Here is a 24682-nt window from a genome sequence, read left to right as displayed (position 1 = left end):
CCTGATCCCTCAACACTTCTAAATTAACCCATTGGTGAACATAGCCTCAGCTTGAAGCTCTAAAATTCCCTCCTTAAACATTCCACCTCCTGCTCTTCTTTTTGGCCCTTAAAACATACCAGTATGACAAGATTTTGGCCACCCTTCCTACTATCTCCTTTGGCTTGGTGTTCCACTTTAGACTAAGACTCTGTGAATCGCTTAGGAAAATCTTTCTACATTAAGTGCAATATAAATGCATGCTATTTTTCTTAAGACAATATCATAAGTTTTCTACTGTACCTAACTTTACTACAGCATGAAGTTTAAAAAGAGGGAAATAAACATGTTCCTAATGAGTAAGGTTTCTGACATTTGCAAAATATTAAACATGCAACTGCTGAGTTTCAGTTCAAGTTTCTATATCAATCCAAAGAAAAATCAACAATAGATGACAATAAAGCAGAAATTTCTATAAAATACTGTTATCAACAAACAGTACTTCAGATTGCAGGGCTTAACTTAAGTGGTTATAGAAAAATATTTTAGTAATTAACCTTGGAAAGGTGTGGCAGACGAGAGTGCCATGTTGATGTGCTCTTCATTGACCAGGTACACAGGTTGGTGTTGGGCAATTTCAACACTTGTGCAGACATTGCTCTCTCCATGCAGAAAGAAGGTGAAGGAACAGGAAAGGTGTTCACTGTGAAAGATCACAAAAAGTTATGAATTTTCACTGTTCAAAAACTTTATTTTCCCCTTAGAAACATAACATAGGAACATAGGAGCAGGAGGAGGCCATTGAGCCTGCTCTGACATTCAATTAGATCATGGCTGATCATCTACCTCAACACCACTTTCCTGCACTCTCCCCATATATCCCTTGCTGTCATTAGTATCCAGATATCTATCAATTTCTGTTTTGAACATGCTCAATGATTTGAGCTTCCTCAGCCCTCTGGGGTAGAGAATTCCAAAGATTCACCACCCGCTGAGTGAAGAAATTCCTCTGCATCTCAGTCTTAAAAGGCCTGCCTTTTAACACATGGTAAGCTAACAGTAAAACGTATGGCAATGGTAAATAAAGAAACACTGCACATTGGTGGAACATGGCAGTTCCCAAGCTAATCCTGTGAAAAGGTGGGAAGGTGGTGAGAAATGTGGTTTAAAATATGCAGTATTCCAAAGAACAATAAATGAGTTGGGTATCATCCACAATAGATGCAAATATTGTCTACAATCCATCAAAAAGGAATGAGTAATGGGCAAAAATCCAGGTGCTGTTTCAACTTTTCTTATGCAGATGTAGTTATCCTTACAATGCATATACAAACACAGAATGGAAGGAAATTCTAAAAGTTGTTCACCGTTAGGCAAGTGGGTTTTTTTTTTTGGAACATTCCTAAATTAATCTTTCATTCACTAAAAATTGTTTCTTCAGCTGTGACCAAAAGGAAATTAAAACCTAAAAGTAAGCACTGCACCCATTGGGTTATTAAGTAATTAACAGGATGGTAAAAAATTGAAGATCACAATTGACTATCACAGAAGTGTAATTGGCACCCATCTTAAAAATGATTTTTTGTACCAAATCTGTTCTCTTTACTATGTAGTATTTCAAATCTCACTAATTACATTAACTTACTATCATCTTCAAAAATGGCAAATTCAAAAGTAAAGTTCAAAAGTTCAGATCATTACATTCCAAATACAAACCATGAACTTAACCAGTAATGCCAGTTGCAGTATGACTGAAACCAGCCCACACCAGGATCCATCCTGATTGATGTAATTTTTTTTTAAATTACTATGTTTTCACATGTGAATAAAGGTCAAAGGCCCATGGGGATGTGTGTATTACACATATATTATATATAACAAAACATCTCACACACATTAATTCCACTTGAGCAGTGATCCTAAGTCGCAGTGTTTGTGACTTAGTTTGCGATTGAGACATTTATCATCCTGATGTATCACAATATTAAATATTTCTAACTCAAGTTCAATTTTAAACAAAGTCTGAAATGTTTCACATTTCTGCAGTATAGACATACATCCGTTTCAGATAAATCAATTTAATGTTTTGAAGTTTAGTAAACAGATTCATCTTCATGTTTAGCATTATTTATCAAGCTATATCAGGACAGATAAAAGTAAACAGGTAGTAATAATTACAACAGTTCTTACAAACAGCTAAAATTATGATGTAATTACTCAATTCCTGTGCAAGTACACTTAATGGGGTTGTAGAATCCACTCAATTTTTAAAGCTGGGTCTAACCATTCCTGATGCAAACTACTGCCCCTTTGTCAAAATAGTTGCCAAAAGTTTTAAAATGCAATAAGCCACTTTTAATGGACTGGTTTGTGCATGAGTTTTATCCATTATGAACTGCATCCAATTTATTCCAGGGGTGCAGGAAATCAGCTGCAGCTAACAAAGAAAGTTAGCATACTATACTGAGATTTTTTTAAAATCTGCTCACAAATTTACTTTCAAGAGAACAGAAACTTAAACTTAACATGATATTGCAGCACGGCACAGTGTTAAATGGAGCTCTCTCGCTGATTCTGGCACTCAGCTAAGTTTTACTATCTAAAATGGCACAATTTAGACTTCATCTCCGAAGTTATTTTACAGCTGTGCCTGAAACCCAAAGTCTATGTTTGTAAAGCTCCCGTTCATCAAATCTGGCAAAAGATCAAACCCCACAACTACATGAAATGTTTATAACAGATGCCAATTTGTCCAGTTCAAGTGACAGATTTACAGTCCTCTATGGGTTTGGGATTCAATGTCCTGCCTGTCGTAAGTGACTGTTCACGATGTCCATGCCAGCATAGCTGGAAATAAATTATTCACCAAAAGTACTCAAAACAAATTCTAACCATAAGGAATTTTACTTCAGAACTGTACTGTAGGTGTGCGACATTGCATTTAATCAGTGAAGACTTTGCAACCAAAATAGTCAACATAATTTTTGCCTGTGTAATTTGACAGATCAAAAGAAAGATTGGCATAACACTTAAGGAATTTCTCTGGAAGCAAGTCAGCAAGGGTGAAGGAAGACATGCACAATGAATTTCCTCAATTTCATGCCAATTTTTACCCCAGTCCTAGCCATTTTGTAATGGATAATCAATGTAAGCAAGCCTATCATTAACTATTTATGTTACATTCAGTCCAAAATTCTTATTAGGCCTACTCCTGGAAGTGAATTGAGCCAACATTAAAAAAACTATTTCAATGCAGTACTTACTTAAAATATACTTATTTCATTATACGTATTTCACATATTGTGCATCAGCCATTTAAATTTTAAAGTAATGTTATTAAAAATGCCATACATAAAGTCGTATTATATGCACATTATTTTGTTACAGGTACAGCGTGCAAGATTTCTTAATGCACCTAAAGCTGCCGTTTGGTAGTACAGAGCTTGAGCATCATTAGAAAGAGCCATGCTGAAAAAAGAGAGCCATGCTATCAAAGCTTTTCGTCTTGCACTCATCAGGATAGCTCGCAAAAAGAGAGTGCAACGCCTCCACCAGTGTCCACTTGTCAACCAATCAGTACTCTCTTCTCATGCAGTATAAATTGTTGTTCGCCCATTACTGTTGGAAAATTCTTGAGCTATTCTGATGAATGCAAGATGAAAACCTTTGATAGGATGCCTCCTTTTTCAGCAATATGCAACTAAAATTGCTTGCCTTTCAGAGCCAATAATCACAGCTCTGATCAATATAAATACATGGGTATACAATCTAAATCCAAAATCTAATCCAAACAATTAAGTAAAACTACAAATTGTTGTTACACTAGAAATTTGCCCAGATATAGAGTATGTATATTAGCAAAATTCCTTTTGTTACCATTATGTCTTAATGACAAGTCAGTACATTTTCTCCTTTTAGCACTAAAATACTTACGATTCACCTTCCAACAGTTCCTGTTGGACATCAGAAAGTAGGCATTTTGAAAATGTAACAGTTTCGAACATTCATAAATCTTGTGGTACAATGTTCTAACTCCTTCCATACATACAAACTTATATTTAATTTTCAAAAACAAAACGGCATATTAACATTTTTGAATTGAAAGAAGACATTTAGTCCAATAATTTCACTAAGCAGCTTTACTTTTCCATCTTGATCAACTCTACATGATTTTCAAAAGAGGATCCTTTAAGATATTTCTTCATGGTCTGCACAAAACCTGCATGATGACATTTCAGCTTCTGTACTAGCTAGAAGGCATTGCTTCAAACATGCTTCGTTTTCGGAAAAAGCTCAAAACCTCACCACTGCTCCAATTTTTCCATACAGCATCTGTTGGTAATATTCTGCCAGTGCCATTTACACTTCCTCTAGACCCTTCTTTGGTTCTTTACCTCTCTCAGTAGAATTCCCTTTTGTCCTGCACCATCATCCCTTTGTTTCTCTTCCTCTGTACATGCTTAAAGCCTACAAAAATGCCTAACTTTTTCCAGTTGTGATGAAAGGTCACTGACCTGAAACATCAATTCTGTTTCTCTCTCCGCAGTGCTGCATAACCCGACTATATATTTCCTGTTTTTATTTCATCACAGAAAGTTGCTGCGCTTGAGAGAATACCGCCTACAATTTAGATTTCCAAGTACATTGCCAGCTTCACCCTATTGTCCTGAATTTCAGTAAATCACTCTGGATTTTCTCATCTCTCTTGGTAACAGTCCTCAACAGATAAACGAACCAGAAATATACAGCTTGATTCCTAAAAAATTGTCCCAAAGGAAATACTAATATTTAGCTCCAATGGGCTGAATGGCCTCCTTGTGCTATATTGACCTTGCTGTCAAGTTTTTATCTATGCTAATCCTACTGAGAATATAAAAGATCAAAATATCCAAATCTTAATTTCAGAAATCAATAAGTTTCTCCTTCCTGAAGAGCAAATAGATTTTAAAACATGCATAAGCAGAATCTAATACACTCTAATCAAAAAGATAATTCTGCCCCAAGTCTAATAGGACTCTCCAGTCCCCACACCCCAACTCCAAGACTGACCAATATTTACTTTAAAGGCTGAAAAGCCCTCGAGAACAAACAGCAGTAACACTGAGTGAACATGATCTCAACGTATTTAGTGTACACCCTGTGAGAAGCTTTTCAAATCGTTTATTAACGATTATGAAACATGGTTCATGCACAATGCCACATGCATTGAAAATGAAACAAGGAAAGGCATATAGATTTTGTGAAACCATTTTACTTTTCTTAAATTACTAATTCAACTATTTTTTAAATTCCAAAACTATCCCAGTAAATACCAAAAAGACTAATCTCTTATTTATTGCTGTAAAGAGACATGGTATTCGCGCAAGTGTCCTGATGAGTGCAAGGCGAAAAGCTTAGAAATGTCTCTTCTTTTTCAGCAACTACCAAACAACTAACCTCATTTGTTAATACACCCAATTTACGATTTCTTTGATCTTTTAAAATCTACTTAATGTGGAATTAACAAACATTCACATTAACCATCATATTGAATTTATAAAAAAATTGAAATGGATTTAATTCTGTCTAAAAATATAATTGAATTTTATTTTCTTAATAGCTGGCCATATTAATACAATCAGGTTTAGATTTCATATTCCCATTATGCGAAGAGGAAAAAGGAAAATATGTGATCTGAACGTTGGTTACACAACTCTTCAGTTGGACCCTCAAATTCATTCACAGCTGGCTTGAAATTAATTTGCATACATTTGGGTTTAAAGCAGATGAAATTAATAACCATTGGAGTATGCATCAATCTATGGAAAACAGTCAGAGGTGTTTGGGTACAGCAATGAAAAAATGAAAACATTAAAGCAGTGAAATATGGGATGAGATTAAACTTATCACATTCCACGTTAGTTACTTAATTCCTGTAACAATTCGCACTTTAATATTAACTGTCCACTGTGAAGTTGCAGCATGCTGATGGTAACATCGCACTGAAATTAGCCTTTCAAGTTATATTGAAAAAAAATCAAGTACTGTTTTTTGAATTTTGTGTAAAAAGGCCGGATGATGTTTCCAGAGTGCAGTTCAACCACAATTTACAAGCAGTACTGTTTATCATCACTTCCAATTAAATCAACTAATTCCGATGAGCAAATTATTTAGCTCATTTCATATTTCTTGCCTGGACATATTTACTTACTACTCCCTAAGAGTCATAAAAATTACAACCCAAACTCGTATTGGTGCTTTTGCCTCTTTAAGCTACTCTCCTTGTACTCTTAGATTTTTTTCCTTTTCAGATACTTGCCAAATCCCTTTTAAACGCTGTGTCTCTACATCTATGGACACTTGTGGGGTAAAGCAGTATATGCTCTTAAGAATCCTGGCTGATAAACATTCCTCAAATTTCCCCTCGATTCCGAGTGCTCATCTTGTTTATATGTTCATTTATTACCAATTCACAAGCCTGTACAAAAAGTCTTCCACTAACCCTCTATGCCAACATATAAAAGCCAGAATATAATGTCATTTGCTTATCTCATTACACAGTGTTATTAGCACTACAGTACTATCTTGAACTTCAACATAGCTGGAGCCATAAACTGCTGTTTCTCCACTTCAAAGATTTTTTTTTCCCATTCAGAATGTTGATTTTCACTGTTCCTTCCCCAAAATGTTATTTCACATTTTTTGGCATTGAACTACATCTACCATTTGCCCAGTTTACCAAACTATGTCTCCTCTAATCTTCCTCAGTTTATAACACCCCTTAAGTTGATATAAGCAACCTTGAATATAACTGCACGTCCTTGCCCAAAATGGAAACAACAGGTCAGAGATCCTGGAGGCACGCGGTTATCCACATACCAGTACACAAAACATCTTAAACCATGTTCTGCTGTTTGTCCCCAAGCCATTTTCTACCCATTCAGCAACATGTCTTTCAGCGCCATGTCTTAATTTCTGTAAAAAGCCTCATGAGGTGCCTTAGGAAATGTGTTCTTAAAAGTCCATACACAACATCCGCCACATTTTCATCATTCAATGTCCTTACATAAAACAAATATATTATTCAGGTATGACCTTGCATCCAAGTCTTCACTAATTTCATTTCATTTACAGACAGTTGATCCCCAAACAATTTAAGAGTGACTGGCTTAAACTTTTCTGGTGTAATCGTGAACAGGGATGTTTTTATAATCCTTCAATTGTTCAGCAGAGTTCAGATTTCCAAAACATTCAAAAAATATCCCCAATAACCATTTCTGTCTAAATTTCCTTCGTGTTCTAGGATGCAGACAGCTAAACTTGATGGGTTTTCAACTTCAGCTCCCATTAACCTTAACAGCTTTACAAAGACTTTGCTTGTTCTCTGCTAAAACTATTGCTGCTCCAGGATCATTATGGTGAGTGAACACAATTCCCAGGTTTTTTTTCCCCATGACCAACTGCTTCCTAAAACCTCTCTCCCCTGCTTCCTCCAGTAACCTCTCTCAACAACTGTAAGGCTCTCTCTCATCAATTTATTTGTCAGCTATATAGACAGAATATTCATTCAGCTGTCTATGCTGCTTTCCCACCAGTCCAAACCTCTCCCAGCCCAAAATTTACGTTCTTCTCCTGTTTGACTCATTGCTCTAAGCCCATCCCAAACTCATCTCATCTACTGAACCAACCTTCTATTCCCTCAACCCCACTCCCAATAATCTGCTTACTACCCAACTTCTCTTTCAGGCCTCCACCGTTTCAGCACCTGAAGCATGAAGGAAGGGATGGAGCTGGCCAATGCTATGAGGGTACAAGTTTTAGTGGGAGAAGATAATGAGGTCAAAATCTCAGCTCTGGACTGAATTAATTTCAAGATTATAGAAAGAGAAGACATTGGTTGAAATGCTCTGGCTGCAATTGGTAGATAAACATAGAGCCAAGTCTGGGCAGTTCCTTCTGCTCAGATACAATATCCAACCTTTCTAAAACTGCTGTTAGCAACCCCTAAACAATAAATGGCACCCTCGAACCCTCTGTCCTTGCAAACTACCATTCCATCTCTAATTTCCCTCTCTCCTGTTTGGTACTCCTTGAACCTGTTATCACCTCCCAGGTCCATGGCCAACTTTCCTGCAATTCCTTAATTGAAAATCTCTAATCAGGTTTCCACCATTCCAAAACACCAAACCATTCTTATCCAAAATCATGAACATTCTTGAGGATTGTGAAAACAGCACACTGTCTGTCCTGGACCCGATTGTAGCCTTTGGCTACATTAGCCAGACCATGCTCCTCCAACACCTGTCCTCTGTAGTTCAGTTCAGTGGGGCCGCCCAGGCTTGGCTCTACGTTTATCTACCAATTGCAGCCAGAGCATTTCAACCAATGTCTTCTCTTTCTATAACTTTGAAATTGATTCAGTCCAGAGCTGAGATTTTGACCTCATTATCTTCTCCCATTAAGACTTGTACCCTCATAACATTGGCCAGTTCCATCCCTTCCTTCATGCTTCAGGTGCTGAAACACAAATTTACTCCTCTGTCTCCATGCTTCCTTGATAGTCTCCCACATTCGACATTTCATAAACCTCAACTAATTCAAAATTCCACTGCTTGAATTCTAACACACACCAAGTCCTGTTTTCCCATCACATCTGTGCTCGCTGACCGACAGTTACTGCCAGTCTAACAACAAAATTTCAAATTCTCATCCTTATGTTTAAATCCCTTCATGGCTTCTCCCCTCCCTATCTCTAACCTTACCAGCTATTCCTTTCCCCTTCCTATATCTATCCTATCCCATGCCAAGGTCTGCTCACCCATCATTCCTGCTTTCCCCATATTGGCTGCAAGTCCCATAAGGCGGCAAATTTAAAATTGCCATCCTTGTGTTTTAATCTCTCAAGGGCCTTACTCCTTGCCATCTCTAACTGCTCCTGATATCTCCATTATTTTGACCCTTCCATTAACCTCACCAATGGTGGCTGTTCTTTCAACTTTCTAAGGTACCTCTGTAATCCTCCTATCCCTTCATCTTTTTCCAATTAAGCATTTGGCACTTTCCTTAACAGTGCCTTAGATTCAGCATCTTTTTTTCCATGTGCCTCTCTGAAGCATCTTGGCTCTTCTTTCCTCTGCTAAAGGTGTTATATAAATGCAGGTTGTTTTCGCTGTTGTTCACAGTTAACAGCAAATGATTCCGGTGCTTTTGTGGTTTTTTTCATTATGCTGAGCGGCTAACTAATGCACATAAATTCTGTATTAAGTATTGTATTGCAAAAAAACTAAGTGAACCAGTCAAGATTGGATTAAATTCTACATTGATATTATACACCTGAAAATCAAACAGCAAACTTGGCTGTAAGTTTATCCTACTCTCCTAGGAATAACTATGGTCAGCAATGAAAAAGCTTCAACAACCTCATCATCACGTTGGTGGATTAAATCTCCAGATTACATCCCTGGGTGCCAATCGTGCATGTGTGAAAACTGCATCTCAAATATAATTCAAGGATGAGAGAGCCAAAGCCAAAAAGGTCTGAAAAGTTTTTGTGACGAGGAATCATGTACTTAAAGCACTTTTTATGATCAGTATTGAATGTAAATACTTCTAGGCCACTTCAAATAGGTGGAATTATTAGACTTCAAGTGGTAGAAACATTAGTTTTTTTCTTCGTTTACCTTCTATTACCATCAAGACTGTGGACCAGTGCATTCCATAAAACCACCAAAGTGACCTCAACATTTCAACACATGTACACATCACCGCACATAAGACATCAAAGTATTTTACGAACAACTTCAGGTCAAAACAGAAAGCAGCAAAATCATGAGAAATATTCATTCTGACCACATTCCATGCACGAGTAACTGGGTCTGCTCTAAACACTGGTAGCAACCACTGAATGACTACTGCAGTTGCCAGTGATTTAATTACTGGATTTGTTAACCTATTAACTTCTGTGAACTGGAATCTTTGGACCGACAAACCTTTGCACAACAGCTGACACATCACAAATTGTAAAAGTAGGAGATGAATGCAGTTGGGCTCATTTTTGGATTCTAAATCTAACAATCACCTGATCTGGCCAGGATGCTGACTTTCCACTTCTCACTATAAAGGAACAGAATATTAACCCAACCAAAGTATCAGCTACAGCCAAGCGAGGAGAGTGTGTTGTGCCTCCTTCACTCGACAGCCAACACCAGTAGACACTCATGTCAGGTTAGCACGTGGCTTAGGGGCATGGAATGCGGTCATTGCTGGGGCTCTTTGCCAGTTCAGCAGTTGTGTGCTCAGGGCATGCTGAAACCCTTTATTCAAATTCAATTGCTTGAGTTCAAGACGTCGTAAAAAAAAAACGAAGGCAGGCTGCGTACAATCGAGGCTGATTGACAGTTTAATTGACTTCTCACATAGATCCTCACAGGCCTGAACTTCAACAACCAGCGTCGCTGCACAATCTGGTAATTAAAACCAGCACCTTAGTGTTAAAAAGAGCAGAATATTGAACAGATAAGTGCAAACTACTACCTGCCAACAGCTCAACAACAGAGCTCCTCAGCTCTTGAAGCCTCCAAACTGAATCAACAGTGAGGAAGATTTTGCGCTTGTACGTCTGGTGGTTGGGGCTGGTAGTGAGGGTGCAGAGCAGTGATTCACAACTCAACCTCCCCAGATGGTTTAGCTAGTGAAGGCAACTGAGCCGTCCATCCTAAAAGGATCCTAGTTTTTAACTGCCCATTTGTACAGAGGCTAGGAGTTGACATGCTAAGGCTGATACATTAAACCTTTGTGCTCAGTCTCGGGATGGTGGGCACAACCTGCCAGTTGTGTTCACTGACTTGTTTATCCACTGTGTAAAGTGGCTGCAAACCTGCAAAGGCAGGATCCCAGTGGATTGTGATGTCTCCAAGCCTCCACCAGCTCACTTTCATACTGTGGCCATATGATGCCTCAGTATAATCACAGTAATTTACCCCTGCAGCTTTTTTTTTTAAAAAAGGCTGCAGTCACGATTTTCTGAACTAGACGTTACTTAGAGCAGTCAATTTCTCTGGCTAGCAACTTAATGCAGAGGTGGTGCTTGATTCAGCCTCGCTTTACCTTGTTCAGCTTGCACTCCAGGTTTGAAGAAAGCACCTGCTGCTTCCTCTGCCTTTACAACAAAACCCACCATTAACGCTCAACAAACAGAACCCTCCTCACATGGGGCAGACAAGAAAGGAGGGACTAGGGAATCTGGCACACCCTACTTTGCCAATGAGTGTTGTTCTGGCAGTGTCAAAAGCAGCCAATCAGCGGAGGCAATGGGCGGGATCAGGCACGAGCAGAAAAAAACCTGTGCTTGATCACATACATGGGAAGTGAAGAAATGGACTGTGGAAAGGAGGCAGGTGACGTCGGAAAAACATTTCAAATGGTGCAATTCCATAATGTGGCAGACATTTCTCATCCTTGATAATTGTTTCACTGAATTGATCAATGGAGTGAAGTGCAAACAAGATTAAGCCAGTGAAGAATGCTATTCAACCTACTACTCACATCAAGTCCCATTCACCTATTACCCTTGTGCTCGCTAGCTTATATTGGTTCCAGGACAAGCAGTCTAGATTTTAAAATTCTCATCCTTGTTTTCAAATCCCTCCATGGCCTCATCCCCCCTCATCTCTATAATCTTGTCCAGTCCCACGACCATTCAAGATATCTGTGTTTGCCCAATTCTGATCACAAGCATCCCTCACTTTAATCACACCACTGTTGGTGGCCATGTGTTCAGATGCCCAGATCTTAAGCTCTGATATTCCCTCCCTATGTCTCTACTGCATTTGCCTCCTTTAAAACAGTCCTGAAATCCCACCTCTGTTAATTTGATTGAAAAAATGAAATTAACAGATTCTATATTATGATTTTCACAGGTCTATTAACTTAAACAAACCATTTTAAGCAAGCAGATGATCAAACTACTAGGAGTTCACTACTGAAAGAGTATATCTGAGACACCTGCTGTGGCTGGTGTATCTAAACTTGATGAAAATAGCTCTTCAGTTCATGTACAATGAGAGATGGGATCTGGTCAGAACATTCCATAGCAACCTCATGCATGGTGCCATAGATAATCAGTCCTGTGCACCAAAGTGACATGTGCCTGGCAAATTATTTAAGAGATGAGGAAGCTCAAGTGGCCATCAGTAGCAGAATTCAACAATGGTGCAATCACTGCAAAATAAGTAAGGGCCTAATGTGACCAGCAGGAAATGCCATATCTTAATATAATGCTTGTCACAGAGCAGAAATAACATAAAAGGTCCATTCAGCCCATAAAAATTTGTCTCTCCTTTATCCCAAGTCTGGTTATCAGCAAACTGTGGTTCAAAGACATTCAATGTCTTCTGACTATCATTTTGCCTGACAAATTATTTTACATGCTTATCATGAGTGATAAATACTTATGACTACTGGCCTGCACTACTTGATATAAGATTGTTGGCTTGCTGCACTTATCTTCATGCCTGTTGATGCTTCAGACCCTTCAAGAGGATCCTTTTTAACCTTCTCCAATCCACTGTATAAATATTGAACTTAATTAATCTAACCTCGTGGTTCATCTCTTGGCACTTGGAATTAAGAGGAATAGAGTGATTTGGGGACTTGAGCGTCAAGCTACAAGCAGGGTTGCCAACTTACCAGGACTTCCCCAGAATGTCCTGGACTTGGAAGGCAACATCTCCCTGACACTGTGGCAAACAACCCAGGAAAAAAAAATCATTAAGGCGGAAAAAAGGTGATTATTTTTTGGACACTTTCATTTAACACCTACAATAATAATGGCTCTGGGGGAGAATATTGTTTGACTGAAAGGCCGTTTACTTTTTGGGAAGCAAGGGATCATGTGGTAATACCTTCAGGAATAGATCCAGAGTGGCAACATAACTGATAAAAATGTTCACCATGCAGTGGGCAGAGGCTACAAGTGCATTAGCGACTAACCATAGCAGAGTGTGTTACAAGCCAATGGCTTGGATTTTGCATTAAGAATAAGGCTAACAACACTCATTGCTAATATGGAGTAATTTCAGAGTCTGCACATGCACAGTTAAAAACAAAACTGGAAGCTGTTACCCAAGTTACCCTGCCCTCCATATGCTGCACTTATCATTCCTCGTCGATAGACCTGGCATCGAAGTCCATGTAAGGGCACGAGGTTATTGTAATCACTTACTAGCTATCCACTGAACACGACAAAGAATTCTGGTGTAAGTGAATTTTTCATGGCGTGATCAGTTATAATTACTGCCAACCTCTCCAGGATGGAAAACGTAATTTTACCAGAGTGGGTCTCTTTCCTTGGGAATTTAATTAGTATTGGAAATTTGTTTTAAAAATTAGAACAATTTACTTCTTTAATTTTTTCTTCCCATCACTTTTCTCATTATCCCACCTTTCTTTTTCTCTCCATTTTGTTTTTTGTTCATGATTTTACATTGAATTAAACAGAATTATACTTGCTGGTTTAGACTCTGCAAGTTTCAATCTGATTGACTGAAGAACCACACTGTTGCTTGATTTGCTCACACATGCCAGAGATCTGTAGAGAACACAGTGCTGGAAATGATCTCCAAATACAACAAGTTACCACTCAAAGCCCACAATAAGTCTAGGCACTTGCTGCTGTGAAGATTTTTTTTAAAATATTTTTGGGAAAATGGTGATATTCTGTAAAGAAGGCTGTGTGTGTGTGTGCGCGCGTGCGTGTTTTTCTATGGGTAATTCAACTGGGGGAAGGTTAATAACGATAGCTTGTCTATGGGAACTGAGAGACGAAAGGGAAAGGTGCCAGATGCATGCATTTGTAATGAGAGGCTATGGAGAAGTTGAAATTAAAATTAAATAAGTTGGGTTTTAAAATTTGCATTAGGTGATAGGTAAAGACTTGACTTTTCAGCTGCTAAATTTCAAAGGGAGTTTAAGGGACTTTTACAAATTACAAAAGTTTCATAAGTAAACAAGGGAAGGTTATTAAATTTTATTTGACCCGAAAGTGGAGGCAATAGAAAGATATGAAAAATGTTTATATTTTGGAAAAATTGAGTTTAAAGAGGTGCTTAGGACAATGGCGTCTAGGATGAAAAGGCAGAAAAGATATATTTAAGGAAAGATGTTTAGTTGAGTTGAAGTGGCTATGTGGGGGAGATGTCCTGAGGCCAGCTCTGTGCTGAGAGAAGTTGTGAATCTGAAGCTGCGATCCAGTTTCAAGCCAGAGAAGTCTTTGCTTTCAGAAAGCAGTCTGTTTCTGAACTTCCTTCGGATTTCGACAGCAGAATAGAAGAGCATGAGAAGTCGTGTGGCATACTTTATTCAAGTAGCAGCAGTTTTTGCCTTGGGCAATATTACTAGATTTTTATGATTAAAAATCTATAAGGGAGCTGTTGCCAAGTAGTTTACTTATGTGTTCTGGCCAAGTGGGTTTTTTTGGGGGAATGCTTTTTAAGACTGTTTCAACTGTGCAATTATAATCTTGTGTGTCTAAGTTTTTTTTCTTTCTTGTTAATAAATCCTTTACTTTTAAAATCCCAAAAGTGTTACTGGGATTCTATGCTTCTGGGATCAATAGTTTGCCCCTCACTTTCAAAATATAAAACAAACAAAAAGTTATCAGTAAGGCAAGTTTTCCTGTGAGATTTGGCTTGCTCAGCTCAGTCATAACAGCTGCCCAGTGTGATAAACAACGAACACAATTTTTGTATGCTGACCTCAAAACCTGGGCCTTTAAAATGTTATGAACTTAATAAATCAATGCTTCACATAGGCATCTCATGTAAAAGGGTTACAATGGATTTTTCAATTGTATGCCGCAAGGTATACCAAATTTAACATCTTGATGATTTTACTAATCATAGAACCGTTGAAATTGCTCACATTTCATTTACCAAAGGTCTTTAAATACAGTATATTTTATACCAAGATTCTGAGATGTACGCTGTCTTATTTTGATCAGTTTAAATTTATATGAAACCTAACAAAACAGTGAATACATGACTTATCCAGTCTTCATTTTTATGCTCTACCCTATTTTGTGTCGGAAGAAAAAGATGAACTGAAAAAATAATTATAGAAACCTTCTACAGCTTACTGTGATGAATCCACATAAAAATAAGCCTGACAAACCTCAGAGCTCAAAATAAACACAGATGCTATTAAAGCATATACCAGTAACTGAAATGCCGTAAGCAACAAATCAGTATAGCTATTAAGAATCTGAGGCATACACAGATGACATGATTCCTTAATCTTGACATTGATTCAAGGAAGAAACTGAAAACAAACAGACGAAAACATATTGTAAAGGAGTTTTATAATCTTGCAGGTCAAATTCCAGAAATCAAAATCAATAATAACCAGCGCTGCAAAAACTGTTGTAATTTTGAGAGATATCCTTTGATATATTTATTTATGTATGTCATATTCCATGACTGCCACTGCATTGGATATTTATCAAATTGTCTTAATGCTTAGCTTGTGCAAACTGGCACAAGTGTTATAAAAACTGAAAGCTTGCTAACAATACATGCTGCAGCAAAGATATCCAATGGGCGGAATTTTCCCAGAATTCCACTAAGTGCAGTGGTGGGCTGGTAAAATGGAGTCCTATCTGCCAACAAAAATGGCAGGTTTTCATGCCGTATCTTCCCGAGCCTGCCTCATATTTATGCATTAACAGGAAAAATGTCTTTTCCATGGCATGCAGGCTCTCATTCGCCCACTCGCCATCACCCCAGCCACCATCTTTAAAAGGCAGCCGCCAGCAAAGCACTCATCGCCACCAGCTCACCACTGCTGTCTGGGAGACATAGCCAGCAAAGGTAAAAAGACTGCATCCCCCGCTTCAACGACAGGTCCCTTGAGCAACTGCTAGATGCCATGGAGGCCCGATGGGATTTGCTCTACCCCCGCTCTGGCCGCAGGATGGGTAGCAATGTCACCAACCCGGCTTGGGAGGTGGTGACAACGTTGGCCAGCGCAAATGCCCTGCAGAGGAGAACAGCCACCTAGTGCCACAAAAGGATGAATGATATCCTCCGTTCCACCAGGATAAGTCACTCGTTTCATCACTCCCAACTCTCTCACTCTCAAACCCATCACACATCCACAAGGCCCTCACTCACTGCCAGTGCAAGGGACATCACCAATCACTCTTTCACATGCACAATCAATATCCTCATCCGGTCCATGTGACCACTCATCATCCACACAGGCCAGGCATATTTATCATCTGGCCCGACAGGCAGACTGATACACTCTCCCCATTCTATCCATGCAGGACAAACTGGCTCACAACAGGAGGGAAAGGTCGCAGACAGGTGGAAGAATGCCACAGGTCAAAATTCTGAGAGTTCAAAAACAGAACCATCCAGCTGGTCGGTGATAACCGGGACCGGTCTTGTGCTGACGGTGAGGTTGGTGCTGCTCTACCAAGTGAGGATTCAGCAGTGCAACATCCATCAGACAACCATGCCGTGAGTGATGTGTCCTCTTTCACAGGCCACTGCCATGCACTAATTATCTCCCCTTGCTTTCGCAGGCACATCTGCCAAACAGCCGACAGAGTCCATGACCCAATCAAGCTCCAAAGAAGCCTCAGAAGAGGAATCGAAGGCACCCTCCCTGAAGTCCTGTCACAGTGTTCACCCACATCCTCCACCAGCACAGAGACACACACCTCGGTGGGATCTAGCTTTAGAGTAGCCTCGGGATCACAATCTGGCGAGCACATCGCAGTTTCTGATCCATAGCAGGTGGAGGCAGGGACTTCCCAGGTCCCCGGCACTTGGAGGATTGCTGGAGGCCAGAATGTTGCTGAGTTCGAGTCAGATGACGAACCCTGGACTCGGTCATGTCACAGTTGCTGGAGCTACAAAGGCTAGGGAACAACAGGAAGAGATGGCTGCTGCACCCCTCAGATTGCAAGGCACGATGGAGGAGTCCGTCCATCTTCAGACTGAGGTGATGGCGCTGTCATTGCAACACACTGAGGCCAACATTGGCAGGATGGCAGCCGTCATGGAGGCCTTGGTCCAAGATGTCACTGCTGCACTGGCTTAACTCCATTGCTGATGCCATAGCTGGCCTCCAACAGTGTGTACGCGAGAGAGGTGCTCCTAAGAATGTCACCCTGCCTGTGGCCCCTTGTTCTGATGAGCAGTGTTCTTGTCACTCTGGTGTGAAACCTTTTTCCACAAGATAAAAGGCAGGTGTCTCAGTCCAGAGCCTCTTCCCTGTGCAGCCTTCAGACCAGTGATGGCCCAGCCTCTCACTCCCTAGAAACATTATTGATGCCTGCACCTCAGCAGTGCTGGTCATTGCTGCCAGAATGTAGTGGGCAGGCGCCACAGAGTTCTCTCATTCTGTGTGCTCTCAGCACCTTAAAGGTGGGGCTGGCCCCCATCACACCAGCATCTGCGACCAATGATGCTGTGCACCAACTCCTGAAGGTGGGCACAGCACCAGGTGCCTCTAAAGTTTCATGGCTGCGTCTCTCTGAGATGGCCCTGATCATGGAGTGCAAGCGAGCTGCCCTCGACCAGACAGGAGTCAGACATTCTCAGAGGCTATGTGAAGATCTATGGAGTGTCCTTACTGCATGCTGTCATCATCCTCCTGCGATTCAGCGACTATTAGGGCCTGCACTACATCTCCATGACAGGAGCCTTCTCACAGAGGATATTGGCATTGCAATAAGCCAGACTAGAGTCAAACATTCACAACTGCGACTTGAGGATCTTCAGGGACGTCCCACTGCATGTCGTCGTCATCCTCCACAAATCTGGCAGCTATAAGGGCCTCCCGAGCGCGCCCGCCTCGCCTAGCCTGTGCGAGAGCCTCATCCCCATCGTCGTCACCGCCGAGGATCCCCTCACCCTCATCCCTGTCGGCACCCTCCTCACTGGTGGAGACATGCAGCTCCTCCATCTCCTCCTCAGCCAACTCCTCTCCCCGTTGCAGTGCCAGGTTGTAAAGTGCACAGCAGGTGACGACGATGCATGACACTCTCTGCGGACTGTATTGCAGGGTTCCACCAGACCAGTCCAGGCACCAGAACCGCATCTTCAGCATCCCGATGATCTGTTCCACCAAGTTGCGAGCCTGCCGCATGAGCCTCATTATAGCTTCTCTCTGCTGCAGCCTGAGGCCACCGCACGGGTGTCATCAACCACGGCCTCTGGGGACAGCCCTTGTTTCCAAGGAGCCAGTCCTGCAGCCTCTGCGGACCCTGGAAGACTGCTAGGATCTGCGAGCAATTCAGGATGTGCACATTCCCTGGAAACCATGCGCATACCTGCAGGATGCGTTTCTGGTGGTTGCATACCAGCTGCGTGTTGAGTGAGTGGAAGCCCTTACAGTTGCTGAAGTCCACTGAGCGTAGTGATAGAGACCTGAGCGCCACAAGTGCAGTCAATCACACCCTGAACCTGTGGCAATCCCAAGATCAGGGCAAATCCAATGGCCCTTGCACCATGGCTGTCCAGGTCCTGAGCGAAATGCACAAGTTGTGTGTCATGGAGAAGATGGCATTCGTGACCTCATGGATGCATTTGTGGGGGGCGGATTGTGAAATCCCAGAGGTCACCTGTGGAGCCCTGAAAGGAGCCACTAGCATAGAAATTGAACGCCGCAGTCACTTACACATCCACTGGCAGTGGATGCCCTCCATGTCCCCTTGGTGGCAGTGGTAGTAAGTGGCAGATGTGAGCCACCAGGTCCCAAGACATGCACAGTCATCGGTGACACTGGTTCTCAGTCATCTGCAGGAATGGCAGGCGGCATCTTTGGACACTGGGTGTCGCTAGGTGCCGACCAGCCACGGCTCACTGTCATTCCTGGGCAATGTGTGCGGGAGCTCCTGCTGCCCCTTCTTCATGAAGTTGCTGCTCCCGCCTTTGCGTGGCCAGGTGCCTCAGTCGCTCTCTCCTCTATCTTCTACGGTCTCCGTAGGCCATCAGGCATACAGCTAGGTCACCAGGATCCATGATCCTGACGTGGTTCTCCTGAAGCATGAAAGCGAGAGAGATATGGTTATCATGGCTGTACTTTGCACCTTTCCTGGCCCTGTTAGAGAGCCCCTTAATGCTTCCTGGAGAGTGCTGGTCACCCCTTGGATGGCCAGAGATGAGTGCGCTGCATGGCTGTCCTGTCAACCTGCAACATGGGGTCCAAACCAGGATGCTGAGATTGCAAGGGGCTGTGAGTGCCTCTAGCAGTGACTGCGTTGGCGAGGAGATTGTACAAAGTGTGCAGTCCAACTGCTCCGCAGTCCAATAAAGTGGCGGTGGACTCATAGTTTGTACTGGGGCAGGCGGTGGCAGAGGGGGACGCTGAGGTATGGAGTGCTTGGCGCCCCCGCGTTGCTTGCATTGGTGGGCAGGTTAGGAGCCTGACCCCAATTGTATCACTGTGGCTGCGCCTGATCTGTCTTAGTTGCAGAAGCATGGCCTTTATACAGGCGTCCCTAATGCGTGGCCATTTCCCTCGCTTATCCTGCACCCCCATCTCAATTGCTTGTGCTCAGGATGCAGCGCCAAGGCAGCACTTGGACAACCCCCCCTCAGCAGTCGCCTCCGAGGCTGGCCAGCACTTGCTCCTGGACACCCCCACCACCCTTCAGCAGCTGCTTCCGGGGCCAGGCATCAGTTGCCACCCCCCCGGCCTGTAAACAACAGGCAAGCTGTGGAGAATGCTGCTGCTCACTCCACTCAGTTCCCCCAAAATGAAGGCTGCCAACTGCACGTCGCCTGCGTGCTGTTGTGAAACACGTCGGCGTCCTTTACCGCTGACATGAACAGATGATGAAGCAGGGTTCCAAGAGCCTGGCGGGATAGCCTTTTAATTATATGCCAATGCTAATATATTGCAATTAGCTCCCACGCCAACCGATGGCAGGAAACGTGGCCCGCCATTGGCGGGCTGATTGGACGATTGCGACCTGCCTTCACACCGTCGTGAAGCAGGTCGCTCCTTATTTTCCGCACACGCCACCTATCTCGCCAGCTGCCAGCAGGCTCAGAAGACTCCACCCAATGTTTATTAGTAGCTAACAATCTTGCCTTACCAGTTATTTCTGACATTCACACAATACACATTTGAAGAAATATTTTAAAGACAGTCACAACTAAGTATTAGAAGACAGAAAATCACTGAAGTTACAGTGGACACAAAAGAAGAACTACTATCTGGAAACATAACAGTTTCAGCATGGTTCCGTTGCATGAGTGAATATTGGCAATTCAGATGTTCAATAAAAGCGAGTTAGATCAGGAAAAGGGCAGAGCCCGATTTATTGAAACCAAAATTATACAGACAAAATCAAAGCAGAATAAAGCCATAAAGCCTTGATGATACACTTAGAGCAATCACGTGATACCTGCACCAAGGCACTGAATGATAAAATGCATTGCCTACTAGCTGTTGGAAAGCCACAAACTGTTGCTAATCCTTTGCTGAAAATCATGTCATTTCATGGGCCTGTGAAAAGACTCCTTCAAATTTTGTCACAGTGCCACAACTATGGCAGAATGAGATCACAACATCATCTTACACACAGCACTCAAAGGCTTGCTGTCACATTGACAGTTAATGTTACTCACCATATTACTACTGATTAAACTGAGAAACTGAACTGCAGTAAAGTCTACTGGCTCTGTGTATCTAGACAAAAGCAATGTACCTTCCTTAATGGTTATTTATTCCAACTCATTTCATTTTTAAAAAGTGACTATAATTATATAGATTACTGAAGGACTAAATTTATGGTAAAGTGTTTTGATCCCATTTTTCCAGGAACATTCTGGGAATCTCAGAATGGTTACAACACAATCACGTAATACAAATGAACAGCAAACAAAAAGCACAGGGATTGCATAATGTGGGACAAAATTAGGCTTGGCTGTTAAAATGTAACCATTATAATTGTATAAAGATGTATTTATATTTAATGCTCTCACATCACATTACTTCTAAGGATTGTAACACATAAAATGCAGCTTCAGGCAAAAACAAAGGCATATGCCCAAATTTGTCCCAGCCTATTAATTTCAGTATAGAATTGCCCGACTGTTTGTACACATTGTAACTTGGATTTACATAGCATCTTTCTCGTAGTGAAATACATCAAGGTGCTTACTTCATTTTGAAGTATGTACTTTGTTAAGCACAGAAACTGTCAAGTTTTAAAAACATACAAAATAGGAGCAGAAGTGGCCCCACTAGCCCACTCTGCCATTCAAGAAGATCATGGCTGATCTGTGTTTCGAATTCCATATTCCCATCTACACCCGATAACATTCGATTCCCCTGCCTAACAAGAATCCATCTACCTCCGCCTTAAAAAGATTCAATGGCCCCACCTCCATCACCTTCTGAGGCAGAGTTCCAAAAGTCACATGACCCTCAGAAAAAATCCCTCCATCTCTGTCGTTAAAGGGCAACCCTAATTTTAAAACAGTGTCCCCTAGTTCTGGACTCACCCACAAGAGGAAAAATATTTTCCCCATCCGCCTTGTCAATACCATTCAGGATCGTGTACACTTCAATCAAGTCACCCTTCACTATTTTAAACTCCAGTGGAAACAAACCCAGTCTAACCTTTCCTCATAAGACAACCTGCTCATTACAGGTATCAATCTAGTAAACCTCCTCAGCTGCCTCCAATGCATTTACATCCTTCCCTAAATGAGAGCAAAGCTGCACACAATATTTGAGGTGTGGTCTCACCAATGCCCTGTATAACTGAAGCATAGCATCTTTACTTTTCTGTTCAATGCCTCTCGTGATAAAGGATAGCATTCCATTAGTCTTAATTACTTGCTGTACCTACTTACCTTTGTGACTCATGCACTAGAACATATAGATCCCTCTGCATCTCAGAATCGTTCTCCGTTATTCTTCCTGCCAAAGTGAACAATTTCACATTTTCCCAACTTAAACTCCATTTGCCAGATTTTTGCCCACTCACTCAACCTATCGATATCTGTCTGCAACCTCCTTATATCCTTTCCATAACATATTTTCCTACCTATCTTTGTGTCATCTGCAAATTTAGCTATCATGCCTTCACACTCCTCACCTAAGTCATTGGTATAAATTGTAAAACATTGAGGCCTCAGCAGAGACCACTTCGAACTTCACTTGTCACATCCAACCAATCAGAAAAAGACCAATTTATGCGTACTGTTTTCTGCCAGCCAGCCAATCTTCTATCCACGCTGTGTGATACCCTACACCATGAGCTTTTACTTTTGGCAATAACCTTTGATGTGGCACCTTATCAAATGCCTTCTGGAAGTCCAAGCACAGCATGTCTACAGGCCCCCCTTTATCCACAGCACATGTTACTCCTTCAAGAAACTGTAATAAATGGGTTAAACATGGTTTCCCTTTCACAAAGCCATGCTGACTCTTCCCAATTATCTTGAGTTTCTCTAAGTGCCCAGCTATAACCTTAATGATCGTAACACCTTCCCCTTGATAAGACGTCAAGCTAACTTCCTGTTTCCTGCCTCCCTCCCTTCTTGAATAAAGGGGTTATATTTGCTACTTTCCAGTCTGATGGAACCTTTCCAGAATCTAGCAAATTTTGGATAATTAACACCAACACATCTATTATCTCATTAACCACCTCTTTTAGGACCTTAGGATGAAGTCCATCAGTACCGGGCTTGTCACCCCGCAGCTCCATCAATTTGCTCAGTATCGCTTTCCTAGTGATTGGAATTTCACCAATTTCCCCTCTCCATTCTAGCTCGTGATTTACAGCTATTATTGGAATGTTTTTGTATCCTCTATAGTGAAGACAGAAGCAAAATACATCTTCAATTCATCCACCACTTCATTATCTATCAACTCCCCATTCTCTCTCTCTAGAGGACCGACACTCACTTTACTTACTCTTTTCCTTTTTAAATATCTTTAGAAATTCTTGCTGTTTTTACATTTAGCTACCTTCCTCTCATACTCTAATTTCTTTTTCCTGATTAACCTCTGCCGTTCTTCATATTCTAACCAATCATCTGACCTGCCACTCATCTTTGCGCAGTTATATGCTTTTTCCTTAAGTTTGATGCTTTCCTTAACTGCTTTAGTTAACAACGGATTGGGGGGGTGGGGGTCCTCCCCTTAGAATGTTTCTTTACAGTAGGAATATACTAAGCCAGAGTAGTCTGAATTTCAAGAGAGGGTGAAATGTCGCGCTTAGCCAGAAGGAGCCGAAGAGTGTGTTTATTTTTCCTAATGCTTACTGATAGTACCAATTTTATGAAAGATTTTTATTACTAGAAATTTCAAAGACATACTGGTACAATGAGATTTACATTAAAAAGGGAGAAATATGTATAAAGGAGGTGAGGTTATGTGTAAGGGGAAGGCATTCTAAGATCTAACAAGTGTGAAAAGCCTCCAGCCTCTATGTGCCAAGCTGCTGCGTGTAGGAACCGAAGATAAGAGAATTCACTGTGAATATCCTGTCCAGGGTATCATGTGCTTTGCCTGGATCTGTTAAAATCTCTGTTACTGTTTTTATTGTTGCCTTAACGGGGGTGTAACTGGGAGTCAGGTTAGGGGAGCTAGGAGTTATCATAGTAGTAATTTGTAGACCTATGTATGTGCTTAAAATGATTTTTATTAATAAATCTTTAATTTAGTTTTGTAAAAAAAAACTTCCAAGACTCGGTGGACTTATTACTACTGAATTCAAGGCACTCATCTCGAAAAAAAAATACAAATTGCCGAACAGTTGTGCCAGTTTTTTTAAAGTTTCCCTCTGGGATTTGAGCAACTTAGCATTTACCATCCGCTGTGCCATAACATATCCCCTTAAATGTCTGCTTTCCTATTGACCTCCTAGCCTAGCATCACAGTTCAGTTCAGCTGGTTCAGCTTACATGCCCACATAGCTGCCCTGATTTAAGTTTAAAACACTAATTTTAAACCCACTCTTCTCCCTTTCAAACTGGATGTAAAATACAATCATATTGTGGTCGCTGCTACCTAGGGGTGGCTTCACTCTGAGGTCATTAGTTAATCCTGTCACAATACACAATACAAAATCTAATATAACCTGCTCTCTCGTTGGTCCCAGAACGTGCCGCTCTAAAAATACATTTCCAAAGCATTCTATGAGCTCCTCATCCAGGCTACTACTGCCAATTTTTCCAGTTTACATGTAGATTAAAATCACCTATAATTACTGTCCCTTTATCACAAGTACCCAATATTTCTTCTTGTATACTTTGTCCTACATTGCGATTACTGTTAGGAGCCTGTATACCACTGCCACTAGTGACTTCTTTCCCCTACTATTCCTCATCTCCACCCAAACCGATTCTGTATCCTGATCTCTTGAACCAAGGTCATCTCTAACTACTGCACCAATTCCATCCTTGATCACAGTGCTCTCTCTCCATCTTTACATAGCTTCCTATTTTCTTGAATGTCATATACTCAATATTTAGGACCCAAGCCTCGTCATCCTGCAGTCACATCTCCATAATGGCTATCATATTTATTTATTTCAAAGTGCGCTATCAATTCATTCACTTTGTTAGGAATGCTACATACATTCAGATAGAGCGCCTTTTGTTTTGTCTTTTTGTTATCTTTGTAACATCTAGTCTTGGCTATTGGTGTACTCTTAGATTTTATCTCTCTGTCCCTTCCTGCTATTCTATGACCC

The 24682-nt window shown here is 41.2% G+C and overlaps 1 protein-coding gene across 4 annotated transcripts in view; it reads right to left on the bottom strand.

Annotated features, from left to right (window-relative positions):
* The window catches only part of LOC144687656 (mediator of RNA polymerase II transcription subunit 13-like), a 275902-nt gene that overhangs the window by 84302 nt on the left and 166918 nt on the right, over nucleotides 1-24682 (bottom strand). The window contains exon 5 of one of the 4 annotated variants that reach the window (XM_078554037.1): nucleotides 537-682. The exons of the other annotated variants lie outside the window; for them this stretch is intronic. Within the exon in view, the coding sequence (XP_078410163.1) occupies nucleotides 537-682 (146 nt within the window). The remainder of the gene's footprint in view (nucleotides 1-536; nucleotides 683-24682) is intronic. 4 annotated transcript variants of the gene reach the window in all.

The sequence above is a fragment of the Cetorhinus maximus genome, chromosome 12 (assembly GCF_964194155.1).
Source record: "Cetorhinus maximus chromosome 12, sCetMax3.hap1.1, whole genome shotgun sequence".
Classification (NCBI taxonomy): domain Eukaryota; kingdom Metazoa; phylum Chordata; class Chondrichthyes; order Lamniformes; family Cetorhinidae; genus Cetorhinus; species Cetorhinus maximus.
The sequence above is the reverse complement of the archived record's forward strand: the minus strand, read 5'-3'. Positions and strand labels throughout refer to the sequence as shown.